The 13,725-nt window shown below is 47.4% G+C and overlaps 1 protein-coding gene across 16 annotated transcripts in view; it reads right to left on the bottom strand.

The window, feature by feature from the left end:
* The window catches only part of HNRNPM (heterogeneous nuclear ribonucleoprotein M), a 154,539-nt gene that overhangs the window by 782 nt on the left and 140,032 nt on the right, over positions 1-13,725 (bottom strand). For 4 of the 16 annotated variants that reach the window (XM_081076070.1, XM_081076077.1, XM_081076068.1 and 1 more), the window contains 7 exons: positions 13,428-13,529; positions 12,100-12,144; positions 11,550-11,627; positions 8,378-8,476; positions 4,728-4,781; positions 2,082-2,881; positions 1,378-1,429 (listed from right to left, as the gene is read on the bottom strand). In XM_081076070.1, the coding sequence (XP_080932196.1) occupies positions 1,378-1,429; positions 2,082-2,881; positions 4,728-4,781; positions 8,378-8,476; positions 11,550-11,627; positions 12,100-12,144; positions 13,428-13,529 (1,230 nt within the window). The remainder of the gene's footprint in view (positions 1-1,377; positions 1,430-2,081; positions 2,882-4,727; positions 4,782-8,377; positions 8,477-11,549; positions 11,628-12,099; positions 12,145-13,427; positions 13,530-13,725) is intronic. The other 12 variants (XM_081076074.1, XM_081076075.1, XM_081076076.1 and 9 more) reach the window with 5 other exon arrangements.

The raw sequence follows: 13,725 nt of genomic DNA, 5'->3' as shown, positions 1-13,725 counted from the left end.
TTTATACAAGGCCGTCACAATACGATGGACACTTCTGCACTGTCCAATGTAAGCTGCGTGATAATGAACAAGCAGGTTTCTTCTCAGGTTCATTCAAGCTCCGATTAAGCATCCAGCCATGTGTCACGCACCATGGAAGCAAGTGCACAGGATAAGAGCCCCAGCAACACAGGGCTCCACTTCCGTGACTACCACGAACAGGACAATGCGGCCAGGGTGAGGGGGCCCACAATTCTACAGCCATTAACTCTGAAGGAGGGGAGGGTCAATGTCCTGGAGGGCTTCTCATGGGGAAGTCCTGAAACAGCTTAAGTTTACCAGAGCAAGACTTGCTGGGAACAGCTCTCAACAGAGCCAGCCAGCCCTTCTGGAGAGCAGCACTTCCAACTCAGGGTGCAGAGAAAGGAGGGAGATGAAACAGAAAGGGACCAAGCAGTACAGGGGCTTGTGAGCTTGGATTTTCTCTTGTCGGCTGAGGGCCACCTCCAGGCATCTGGGGCAGGGGGAGTTGCATGCTCCAACCTGACATTTAGGAGTATCTACTACAATGTGGAAACTTAGGAGTGGGGACAGAGGGCAAGAAGGCAGGCTATGGCTCAAGAGAATCAGACCCAAGAGAATCAGACCCAAGAGAAGGACCAGGAGAAGCAGCCATCATGGTGAAATCTGAGCCATTACTGAAACAGGAAATGAGAACACCGAGGAAGCCTTGACCCAGCAAGCCTCCCACCTGACATGTGAAAAGAACAGAAGTGGTGCGGGTGAGGGGTGGGGGTTCACCTGGAGACAACTTCACTTCCTTTTGGCCACAAAGTGAGCCTTCTAGAACAGTTCCCTGGTATGCCAGGAAACCACAATCAGAGACCCGCAGCCTCATCCACACACAAGCTACGGCAAGCCCAGAGCCTGCAAAACCTCTCCCATGGGACCTTGCTGGGCAAATGCACTTTGAGGCACAGCCCAAGGGTGCTATGGTGGAAAGCGACCTTGTCTCGGTGGTATTCATTTTATTTTGCTTTGTCACTTAGAAGCCATGTGACCTTCGGAATGCGACTTGGCCTGACTCATCTATAAAATGGGGACAACGCTACCTCCTTTCAAAAATTGTAAAAGGAGAAAACCAGATAAGGATGAAATGAGAACACAGATAATAAGTGCCTGACACATGACAGGAAACTCAACCACCTGCCTGAATATATGAATAGGCAGGAAAATGGCGAGCCCCACCCCACCCGGCTTCCAGAGTCCTGGAAAACTGCTGTGAAGACTAGGGTGGAAGCCTCACTGTGCGACTCCAATGCATCACCAGTGGGCTAAGACTGCTGAAGCCACGGCACATGGAAGGAAGCACCTAGACAGCCTTTCTCGAACACTTACCACATTCGTTGAATTTGTCCTTTAGCATCTTCCATGTAAAATCAAATGGGAGCTAGGGGGTAAAAAAAGAACAGACTAATGAGTGATTCAACCAAATCCTAATGCATACACATCACCACTGTCTGAGGGTGACTTAAAGGGTTCCTTACTGTAAAGAAAGTGGCTGACCTTCAAACTAAGACTATCCACTAAACAAGTCCATCTGGAATGAGGTTCTAAACTAGCACACCAAGCTCACTCCCTTGTGGCTTTATCTGTCCGTGGGAGGATCATGCAGAGAGCAGAACGCACAGCGGCCTGTGGTTCAGCCCTCGGAACCACTGAACAGCAGCTAAAGGCGGTCAGTTTGGTAGTTAATTCAGACAGCCATTTTTTCCCTCTGAATTGTCATGCCAAGGTTCAGCGGCTCTTCCAGCCGAGAGATCAGGAAATGAGTTCCTCAGCTCACTCACGGTCTGTCCCATCTAGTAGTCAGGGCAGCCCAGGGGGTTCCCAGCCCACTATTCTTTCTACATGGAGTGTTGTAAGCACTCACATTCCCTCCTCATCCTCCCAGCACCAAACTTTGGGGGCAGCAGCAAAGTGGTCTTGCATGCTGCTCAGCTCCCTTTCTGAGGGCACCGTCTCTGACTCTGACCTGCCCCCCACCCTCCGCCCCCGAACGCCTCACAACACCACTGAGGCGTTCCCGAAAAGCCACTTACGTTTCTCACAAATATCTGGCAGGCCTTCCTGGCCACCCCGGGAGCATGGCCTCCGGCTCCACCAAAGGAACCTGCGAAGCTTCCTCCGAAGTTGCCACGCTCCATTTCGATGGCGCGGTCAAAGCTGGCACCGCCACCACCACCCATAGCCAGGCCCATGCGCTCAATGCCAACGCCCAGGGCCGGGCCCATGGCAGGACCCATGCGCTCCAGACTGTTGGCGCCCATGCGCTCCAGGCCCATACGCTCCAGGCTGTTGGCGCCCATGCGCTCCAGGCCCATTCGCTCCAGGTTGTTGGCGCCCATGCGCTCCAGGCCGGTGGCCATGCGATCCATCACAGGGCCCATGCGCTCTAGGCCAGCCCCCATGCCTGCGGGCACCATACGCTCCATGCCCAGGCCCATACGCTCGATGGCAGGGCCCATGCGCTCCACACCAGAGCCCATGCGCTCAATGGTCTGGCCCACACGGTCGATGGGCGCGGCCATGCGCTCGAGGCCAAAGCCCATGCCGGCACCCATGCGATCCACGCCAGACCCGATGCGCTCCATGGTCTGGCCCATGCGCTCGATGCTGGAGGCCATGTGGTCGAGGCCCAGTGGGCCCATGCGCTCGATGCCGGAGCCCATGCGCTCGGAGCCCATGCGGTCCATGACCAGGCCCATGCGCTCGATCTCAGAGCCCACGCGCTCCATGCCGTGGCCCAGGCCTGCGCCCATGCGCTCCATGCCAGCACCCCCAATGCGGTCAATGCCAGGGCCCATCCTCTCGATCCCGGGGACACTGCCTCCACCTCCACCTGAAACAGGGACATAAGACACAGGCAGACGTCAGGGGCTGTGCAAGGAGAGTGACCTGAGTACTTCACAAGCTCAACCACAGTTCTGAAACTGAGAACCACAACAATTTACCATCAGAACCGTGCCCCCCCCAATGTTGACAGCTGTTAAAACTGGGTAGTGAGTACATTATTCTTCCTACTTCTGTACCATGGTTGAAATTTCCATAATAAAAATTAAAAGGGAAAACGCAATCCTGGAGGGCTTGTATCAACAATGTTCTCTGTGTCACTAGTGCTAGTATTTGTGACAACTTTTATGAGCCAGGGCTGTCAATTCCTGAGAAGTCTGCAGTTTCCCCACCACCAGACACTGAGAAATGCTCTTAAGGGGGAGGCTCAAAATCCCGCCCTCAGATCACCCGGTATAATGGATTACATGGTGACAATACAAAGCCACTCACCACTTTATCCTCTCCCAACTTGTCCCTTTAAGATGCCCTGCTGGTGGCCAGGCTGACTGCCATTTCCTTAGCATCTCCAGGGCATAGAGAAGCTATTATATAGCCACGTAATCAAGAAGCGATACAGAAAAGCAACACCAGCACCAACATAGACCCTGCGTATAGAGGAACAGGTGGCCCCTTCCAGGGGAACTGCCAACTGACTCGTATGTAACTTTGCTGGCATTGGAGGAAAAGGAGTCGACAGCATCCGAGTGGACTCTGGAAGAGGCGGAGGACACCCATCCCTCACTGCCACAGTTCAGCAGGACATATGCTGGCAGGTCAGCGGTGCAGTGACCCCATGAGGCCACCGTCCACTCCTTTTCCACATGCTGAGCAGGAGGGGCCCTCACTCCAGCTTCACCACACCACCACCACCTACCTCTGGAAATGGGACTTGAGCCTGCAGCCCAGTCCAAGATGCAAATTTAAGAGGAAACTCAGCAGTTTCTGTAACTGGTTCTATAACTGACCAACATTGTGACCTGGCACAAGTCACTGTCCTTCTCCGTGCCTATTTCCTTAGGTGAATTAACAGCATGCCAAGTGGCAAAATACAGGCACCATTTTAAGACTATTAGACCTTCAGATCAGAAATTTCTCAGAAACTGTAAAAAAGGTAAGAAACTCTGAGAGGGGAGATTGCATGCCCCACAGCATCCGAAATGAGGCTGACCACCCGTTCCAGACACCAATAGCAGCAGAGAATTAGGAAGAAACGGTGCCCACAAGGATTTCTAGAATCAGCCCATCACAGAAAGAGTCAGCAAGGGAGTCACCAAGGAAATGCTAAAATGCTCAGAGCCATGAGGACAAACTGGGCTGAAAAAAGCACATTTAGTTTTAAGTACCCATTTAAAAAAGTCTATTAATGAAAGGATATATTCCAAAATCCTTATAGAATTCAACACTGGGCAGATATTTACTTTCCTCATAATTTTCTGAGTTTTTATGAGTACATGTATATATTTTAGTAAGCATTTATTGCATGTTAGGTGGCACATTTTTATAATCGAGTAAAATATTTACTTTTAGGAATTTACAATTTTATAGTACTGAAAACAAGAAAGCCCCCAAAGTATGTGGACACATTACAATAATGACAATGGCTGACAGCTTACACAGTAGCACTTATATGCAGTAACTCTATGAGGTAGGTACTATCATATCCCCATTTTACAGTATAAAAAACAGGTTCACGTTCAGTAACTTGCCAAAACGTCACACAGCTACAGGCAGAAGCTGGTTCCCACCCCAGGCAGTCTATTTTAGAGCCCATGCTTTTCACCACTACACTCTACTATCCCCGGTAATAACAGCCTATTCTAAAAATCAAAACAGCAAAACTAAGCGTTTCCTACCTCCTCCCTGCTTTGCAATGATCTCTCCTCTCTTCAGTGCATTACTTAGGATTTCTAAGGAAATCAGGAAGAAAAAAAAATTAGCCAAATTGCTCTATGGTAATAGAAATGCGTTTAGTACAGCTTCCAGAGTAGGAATATTACTAATTAAAAATCTTAAAAGGAAAGGGAGGGGGTGAGAAATACACACACAGACAAGATCACGTTCCGGGAAAACCATAGCAGAGCCCTTGATGACGAGTCATGACGCAAGGAGCCCACGTCGCTCGGTAGTCTGAGGCCCAGTTGGTAGGGCCACCTGGGAATGCGCCCAGCAGAGCTGGGAGCCACTGTGCATCCATGAACTGAATTTGGAAAGTCAGACAAGAACGGGGCCAGCGGCAGTTTTTCTAAAGCTGCTCCAGAGCCTCGGTACTCAGACTAAAGCCTGCACTCACCCTCCCAGATCCAATCAACACCTCGCCGTTATCCCTCAGATAACTGAAGTGGTAGCTACACTTCATCCCAAACCGTGCAAACAGCAGCGACTGCACGCAGTGCTGGGAACACGACCCAGTTACCAAGCCGCCGTGCACAGAAGGCCTTCAGCAAGCTCAGCCTACCAGCCCCGCCTGGAAAGAGCTGGCGGTGACGGTGACTAAGTGACACACGAAGCCTCAGGAAAATAAATACCCAATGCACTCAGCTGTCCAAAACGGAAAACACTGCTGCTTGCTTGTCAACAGTTCACCCAAACCTCTTCAGAGCTTGTCTAATACTAACATTAGTGACAGCTTTTCAAAGTCTCTCCTCGGTCTCTCATTACGTAGAAGAACGTTGTACCCACTCCCGTGTATCTGGTCCTGAGGTGGACTCAACACGAACAACAGTCACAGGGCACAGCTTGTATTACGACCATGACCACAAAGAGCTTAAACCCCACCACAGCTGAGTCTAGCACTGCAACTGCCTGCTAATGGAAGGAGGTAAGAGAGTAGACCAAGAAGCAACAGACCTTCAGCCCACAAGCCAGTGCAGGGCTTATTCTTCCGTGACACCTATAAGCCTGACCACCAGGCCCAGGCCAAGGCTTGTTTCCCTAAAACAGTGCTTAAGGACAAACCATTCCCGCCAAAGCCTTGATAAGCATTTGCAGGCCTCCCTGCTGACTCCTAACTTGAATTTGCTCTTCCCACCCTGGCAGCCCCTCACCTCCAAGCCGCTGCACCTGACGCTGAGAGCTCTGCCTGCAGCCCCCGCTAGGTACCCATGCTGAACCATCTCGGCACAAGCCTGTCCAGCTTGAGCCTCTCCTGCTCTCCGAGCAGCACACTTCTATTAGCCAGCTAGGGCAGTGTTTTTTCAAATCTGAACCCAGAGAAAACCCTCACCTTTGTGTGGTGCCCACAGAGCTGCCAAGGGCCCGGGACCCAACACGTCCACTGGCTCCTTTCCTAGCTCCCTGCGATGTGCTGACTTGAGATAACTCGCAGCCGCACCATGTCCTTCAACGTCAAGGACCACATATCTATGTCCCTGCAGCAAGTAGTTGTTTGCACAAAGTGCAAAGATTCACTGCCTTGACAGGAGAGAGGGGACACTGAGTAGGGAAGCACTATAAAAAAGTAGGATCTGATTCAACTGGCAAGTAAACAACACAGAAAATAAGATGAAGAACAGAATCTGGAAAACCAATCCAGGTAACTAGTCTAAAACCCTGACAAATATTTTATTTGGTACAAAGACCTTTTTACCAACTTGGGTCTGATGACAAATAGCAGCAGGGAAATCCAGAAATCCTTTGCTCTTGCCCATGGTCACTTTGGGAGACTTCAGGACCAACAGACAAGTCTCAGTCAGAGAGAAGGTGCCAAAGTAGCAAGAGAGAGCAAGGCGGGCAGATGATGTCTTCCTCTAGGCCAGGACAGGACGAGTTTCCTTTTGCCACATGAAGTAACTCACTAGATCCTGTGCCACTGCAGGAACTGGGACAAGGCCAGCAGCCTCATCACAGAGGTGAGCGGTACCAGCGTGGCAACGGATTGAGGGCTCAGCGCAGGAAAAAGTGCCCGTGGGAGCAGTCACGCGCCACGTTTTTCTTCTCACTATAGGTATCCATAAATTGGTATTTGCAGCCAAATGACAATAAATTTTAAATTATTTCTTAAATGTTCTACCATTTTAAGACACAAAAACAACGCCAGTCATGGCAATGAGAAACTTTTAATTAACCCAGTCACATACAGATTATCAAGTCACCCCCAAATTCTAAAGCTTTGGAACAATCTAGAATAAAGTTAAAGTCATATCAAGTAAATTCAGGAAAAAAAGATGCAAGGAAGTCATTCAAGGTCTCTAACCAGTCAGAGAAAAGGCTAAACAAAAAAGTCTCCACCCACACTGTGTACTCTGAGGGCAACAGTTCCTACTAGTTCTGGATCTTCAGGAAGAACACAAAGCACGTGGGGTCCTGGGACAATGTGCAGAACTAAGAATCCCATCTCACTAATGAGCTGAATGACGACTCTTTCTAGGGCCTTCAGAAATTCTAAGCATGAAGCTTAGCTCATACAAACTAAACACAAAAAGCTTCAAGTCCTCACATCAGGCGCAAGGTGTCCCATGAAGACAGAAGCTGAGGGCTTGCCTGGTGGCTCAGGCGGTTGGTTGCAACTCTGCTCCTAACGCTGAAGGCTGCCAGTTCGATTCCCACATGGGCCAGTACCAGATGGCTCAGTTGGTTGGAGCGCATCCTCTCAACCACAAGGTTGCCAGTTCAACTCCCACCGGCAAGGGATGGTGGGCTGCGCCCCCTGCAACTAACAACGGCGACTGGACCTGGAGCTGAGCTGCACCCTCCACAAGACTGAAAGGACAACTTGACTTGGAAAAGTCCCGGAAACACACACTGTTCCCCAATAAAGTCCTGTCCCCTTCCCCGATAGAAAGAAAAAAAAAAACAAAGTCAGAAGCTAAGCACTCTAGAGGCTGTAACCTAGCAGTCTCTTATCTGCACAGGATGGGAAGCAGGTGGAGATTGGGGGGCGGAATCCAAGCTCTGGTGAATCGCCTTAGAAAGAAACAAACTTCTCATAGCCCAGGATTGGACTATCTCCTTGCAACACACTAATGAAGGAGAATTAAGCTAAAAGTCTCAGAAAAACCTAAACTCAAAACGGGAAACATACCCATGTAAAAGTAAAGAAGAAACAGCTTCGCAATCTAACTAAAACTGAAAAAAAGTTTCTCCGCATTTCAGACAGGCCCAATACTCCTCCTCAAGCTCTCCTTCAAAGGCACCACCCAGCACGCACACGACACCGCCTTGCTGACTGAGCAGCACCCTGGACTAAGGAGAGTCAAACCCTCACCGGGCAGGGCCCTGACTCTCCTACCAGGACCAGAGCCAGCACCATAAACGCCGCAGCTCCTACTCCCACAGCCAGCAAACACCTATACGAAAAAAGAAGCCATCTGAAAAGACTTGAAAAGTGGCGCTACGGAGATCAATAAAAAAGTCAAGGACCAGAAGTTTTTATCTAGCTCTAGAGAAAACACAATTTTTAAAAAGCCTAAGACAAACCACCAGACTTTGCCTAAGAAAGAACCTTGACATCGGGGTGAGCCTGCACCCCCAGGGGGCGGACCCTGCCCACAAGGGGCCTTCTTACCCATTCCTCTGCCAAGGGGCTCTCCAAAGCTTCGAGACATTCCCATCTCGTTTCTGGCAAAGTCTCTCTCAAATCCTCCACCCATGCCACGCTCCATCTCTGTGGAAAAAAACATTACCCTAGGCCTTTCCAGGAATACCAGTACATTTCAGACATACAAAACTGTAACGCAACAGCCTCCACCAAGTCAGCATGTGTAGTTTTTCTATAGGAAACCAACATCGTCCTTTATGCCTTAAAAAGAAAGTCACCTCAAGTGAACCCCTGAAAACAACCTACCTTTAGCCCATTAAGGACTTACTTACAACTTCCATTACATCCACACCATCGCACACCAAGCAGTAACAGGGGGGCTGCAGTGCACGCTGAGTCAAAGGCAGGCTGCCCGAGCACCTGCTTAGGTACCACCAACAACAGCAGGCACCACTTCTGGGGCACCCCACGTACCCTGCTCTGCTGTCATGGCCTCCGACAACCAGCCTGCACACCGCTATTACCCTTCACCACCACAGCCCCTTTACAAAGACACTGAGGCTCAAATGACTTAACTCGACCAAGGTGGCATGCCTGGTCAGGGGCAAGGCAAAGGTCGGAACCTAAATCCAACGCAAAAGGCCATGTTCTAATACACAAGCACAGCCATCTGAGTATAGAAATGTGCCGCGGGTAACACGACTTCCCTAAGGATACCTGGAGTGCTTTTGTCTACATACTGCAGTTTGGGTAACACTTTTTTCTATGCTGACAGGAGTGTTTATTTTTTACAGTGTCTTTTAAAAATAAAGTCCTTAACTTCTGTGGGGAAGAGCCCTGTCACAGATGTTGCTAGCTTGAGAAAGCCTTTCATGACTCCTTATTACTACCTCTCTCTTTATACATTCACCTAAAGCAAGACTTAAAATGCGTTATCACACTTTGTCTCCTTCCTATATTGAGAGGTCCTTGAAAATGTCTAGTTTATTAACCTTGTTCCTAAGAAGTGCCAGGTAAACAGGTGCTATATAATGAACACCTTTTATTGCACAACTACAGAAAACTGATTCTAGCCCTAACCTTCAATGAAATAAAAAGTCACACGGAAGCAGGCTAGCATTATGAATTAATAAGGAAATGCAGGAGATGTCGGCAATGGTGGACTTCATATTCATAGTTTCAATCAACCCAACCAAATCCCCTAGGTTGGTAGCGTGCTATCTGCTGGAAATATAGGTAACGGTGTGAGCCTGTGTCTGGTGGACAGAACAGAAATCCCAGAGCAGCACCCACCCCTCTTCAGACAGGAAAGTCAGATGCAGACATTGGCAAGGCAGCAGAACTCATCTGAGTTCAGGGAACCCTGCGTGTACTCCAATGTACTCCCCCCAAGAGAGAATTGTCACTGTTAAATATTGCACCAAATCAGTCATTATTTGGTATGTGACGGTTTTAATTACAAAATATTTTACATCATTCTCTCAAGATTTGACCTCTACTGGTTGACTGGTCCTGAGAACCTGATTAATTTCTATCAGTCTAATGTTGTCAGCACCTGTAACCATGATATATGCATTACGGTCATCAACTAAACATTAAATTAAACCTGAATCACCTTTATCAATAGTTTTCCAATGATTAAAACTTTCCTCAGACCAGCACTGAAGGGCTCTGAAGCTGATTCCACCCAAATCTCAGAACACAGCTCAAGTCTCTGTTCTCTATTGTAGAGAATGGAGAAGGACTCTGAGTATCTGTATCTCAGGACATCTCAGAACTAACGTTTTTACTGTGACTCTTCATGAGAATAAGCACTCTGAACCTTTCACCACCAGACTCAGAACAGCACCTACTGGGTTCCAGCTGCCAGGCCACCAAGGACTTGGTCCACGTGGCCCGGCACAGCCCCCACCCAGTTCTCACCTGCTTCCAAATCACATCAGTGCACTTGGGCAACAGCCCAAATCTTTCTAACGACTCACCTGCTCTGAGTAAACACTCTTTCAAGCCAGATTTCCCCCAACTGTCATTTTTTATTATAAATCCCACTCACACGGGCAAGCCTCAGAGTACACTGGCCACACAGACCTTTGTCCCTTCATTCCTAACTCACGGAGAGGACCTTCCTACATCTTTTCCCATCATCTAGAACAAGGAACCCCCTGAAGAAGAGCACTTTACTCAGCAGAGTATCTCCTTCCAGGTGACAGTTGATGTCTATCTTAATAAGGTTCTTGCTTGCTCTATACTCTCTTCCCATCAAAGAAAGGTTTAAACCCAAATCCTTAATGACCTCCCATTCCAGGGAAGTTTCTACAGCCGTATTCCCAAAGGTGGGGTCAAAGACTCTACCAACATCCAGAAAGACAGACTCAGGGTACACTCAACAGCCCTGCTGGGGAGGAGGTGCTGACACCAGTGCTCGAGGCAATCCTACAAGGCAGGATCACAGCACAGTAAGAGGCAGGCTTTGGAGCCAGACAGCCTGGGCCCGTATCCCACCATTACTAGCTATGTGCCCTGAGGCAAGTCACTCTCTGGGCCTCGGTTTCTAATGAAATGGGGATAACAGTACCTACACATCATGTGCTATCTTGCAAGGACTAAGTGAAATAACACATTGTTATCATTATAATATTACTATGCTTCTGTTAAGAGGTTGGAGGAGTTGTAAGATTTGAACGACAGTACACGAAAATTTCCATTATGTAAAAGCTAAATGAATGCCTCTGCTTACAACTCCAGAGTCATCAGAGCAGATGATCAAGAACTCAACAGTCCAGCACTCCAGGGGAAACATGAACTTCATCAAAAACTCCAAGGAAACTACTCCCTTACACTTGGGAGACCTTTTTAAAGTGTGCAAAGCATAACCACAGATGTCTACCTGATACTTGCTAGTGCTAGAGGACATAAGAAAGCTTTAAACTTTTACTGGACAATTACTGAGGAAGATTCAGAACACAGGACATCTTAAGAGTTTAGTGACTAAGAGAATGAACCTGTCTAGCTTATAAAATACAGACTTGGGATTTTACCATGTAACACTTAAGGCAATTCGAAGCCATCTGATTCAGTAGAAAAGTGAAAGGGGAGAAATGTTTATTAAAAATGGGTCTGCTGCCTAAAGGTCACCCGAGAGCGAAAAGCCAGCAAAGGGTAAGTTTAAGTGCAAGCAGGAAGGCAACACTAGTCTTACCGTTTATTCTGCCCATGTTCATCCCAGATCCAAACCGACCCATGTTTTCCATACCGCCACCAAAGGGTCCCTCCATGCCTGAAAGAGAAGTCGTATTTCAGCACCATTCCAAAGAGACTGCTTAGACTGAACAGGAAAAGAACAGTTTTCACAAGTTTCACTTGGGCATCTTCTATTTTCTGCCAGGAACTTACTTACCAAGTTTAAGGATTTGGGGGGGAGGCAGGGAGAATGCTAGTGCACTTGTTTAAAAATCAGCACCCTCAAAAAGCTGCTCTGATCCAATCCCCTCTATGACTACACAAGCAAAGAGGCCCAGAGAGATGGAATGATTTGCCCAAGGTCACAGAGCTAGTTAGTGAGAAAGCCAGAGCCAAAAGCCAAGACACCCACTGGAAGGACTGACAGGTAAAGGTAATTTCGAGACTCAAACTTTTTGGAAACAAAAGTGAGAATTTCATGCAGGATTTAAGAGGAGAGAAAGAGTTGAAAAAAAAGAGAAGCCACACCTAAAAGTGATTACATTTGTACTTCATTTTAAATTTCTTACCTCCCATTTTATTTATTCCAAATCCTATGCCTTCCATTCCCATTCCTTAAAAAGAAAAAGTCAATGCAAACTAAATTATGTCAAAGCAGTAACGTTTGAACTTAAAAAACACAAGAAATTCCAAACCAGCAAATGAACAAAAAATATCCATTTATGAATATATTTTAATTGGCAAGAAAAAGTGGGGGGAAGGGAGACCCTCTACCACTTCAACTGTCAAACTATCAATTCCAAGAAAACCATTTAAGCCTTTAATAATCACCATGTGACTCAAAATTCTGTAGGGTCCACAGTTTTATTAAATGATCAAGGCGGACAGTTTTAAACATGAAATATATTTACAAGGTACAGAGTAGGGAACATTCACTTTTTACAAGCTTACTCTTAGGGAACAGAAGTGGATTTTAAAATCCCTTTGAAAGATAAAATTCTAAGTAAAAAGCAGTTGTTAAAAACACTGAGGTTTCCCTCCCCACCACACCAGCCTGTCCTCTTTAAGTGTCAGGTGAGGAGGTGAGGGCGGGTCAGACTGGCAGAGCCATTCGAGGCCCAGGACGCTGAGGTCAGCCCCAGTTTACACTGGGAGGAGATAAGACATATGCAGAACTGACAGTAGGAGGGCTGAGGGACACTCGTCTTGGAATTCAAAGGATTTCAAGAAAGTCATAAAAATGAATTATTTAATAGTATAGAAATGCATCACTGCACAGAAATGAAAATGCTAAACAGCAAAGTTTAAAGTTTATTCTACACGTCAAAGCTTTCATTCATTAGCTGTTTCTTGTCTTCTTGAACAAAAACCACACTGTGCATCATTTGCCCTGTGGCCTACAGCAGCTATGCAGTCATGCAATGAAACGCGCCGTGTCTTTTTGCATCCATCAATGCCCCTACCGCTGAAGCTATGTCAACACCAGCCCTGAGCCCAAGGGGGTCTGGGTAATAGACTGTGGCACTGCTGTGGTCCCATGATCAGGAGACCTACAGTCTCTGTCACTAACTGATAGTGTGACCTTGAGCAAGACCAACTCTCTGGCTTGCCTCCTTTTTTTGGATGGCTCAACTATCTCAGCTCAGGATGATAAAATGCAAAGGTATAATGGCTTTAGAAAAAAAAGATTCAAGTCGGGGAATATGTATACAAAATACTGCCTTTATCAAAATAAACCAAAGATTAATAAAGAGAGACTTTTGTCCCAATTATGTCTTTAGTCCACTTGAACTACTCAATGTCCAATTATCCCAGCTAGTAATTTTCATTACTATAGAACTGTAATAACTTTTAACTTCCCCAGAAATGCCCAATCGAGGCACACTGTAATTCTCACCTGCGGGCCCTATGTTTCCCATGCCAATGCCTTTATTCAGGTGATTGGCATCAATAGGCTGCCCTCCTGGTCCTAACCCCATGCCAATACCACCAAGTCCATCTGAAAGGAAAAGAGAGAGTCAGAAGTGCAGATTCCACTTACTTACAATAGACCTGACCCTCAAAAGCGAAAGAGTCTGTATTTACTGTGCCACAGCTCTCAGTCATTCCCACCTACCCACCTCCACCAACAAACCAGGGTCTACTCATAACACTGGTACATTTGGGAGCTCTCCCTTTTAAGGCACAACTTTTTA

The sequence above is a fragment of the Rhinolophus hipposideros genome (assembly GCF_964194185.1).
Source record: "Rhinolophus hipposideros genome assembly, chromosome: 16".
NCBI classification, from domain to species: domain Eukaryota; kingdom Metazoa; phylum Chordata; class Mammalia; order Chiroptera; family Rhinolophidae; genus Rhinolophus; species Rhinolophus hipposideros.
The sequence above is the reverse complement of the archived record's forward strand: the minus strand, read 5'-3'. Positions and strand labels throughout refer to the sequence as shown.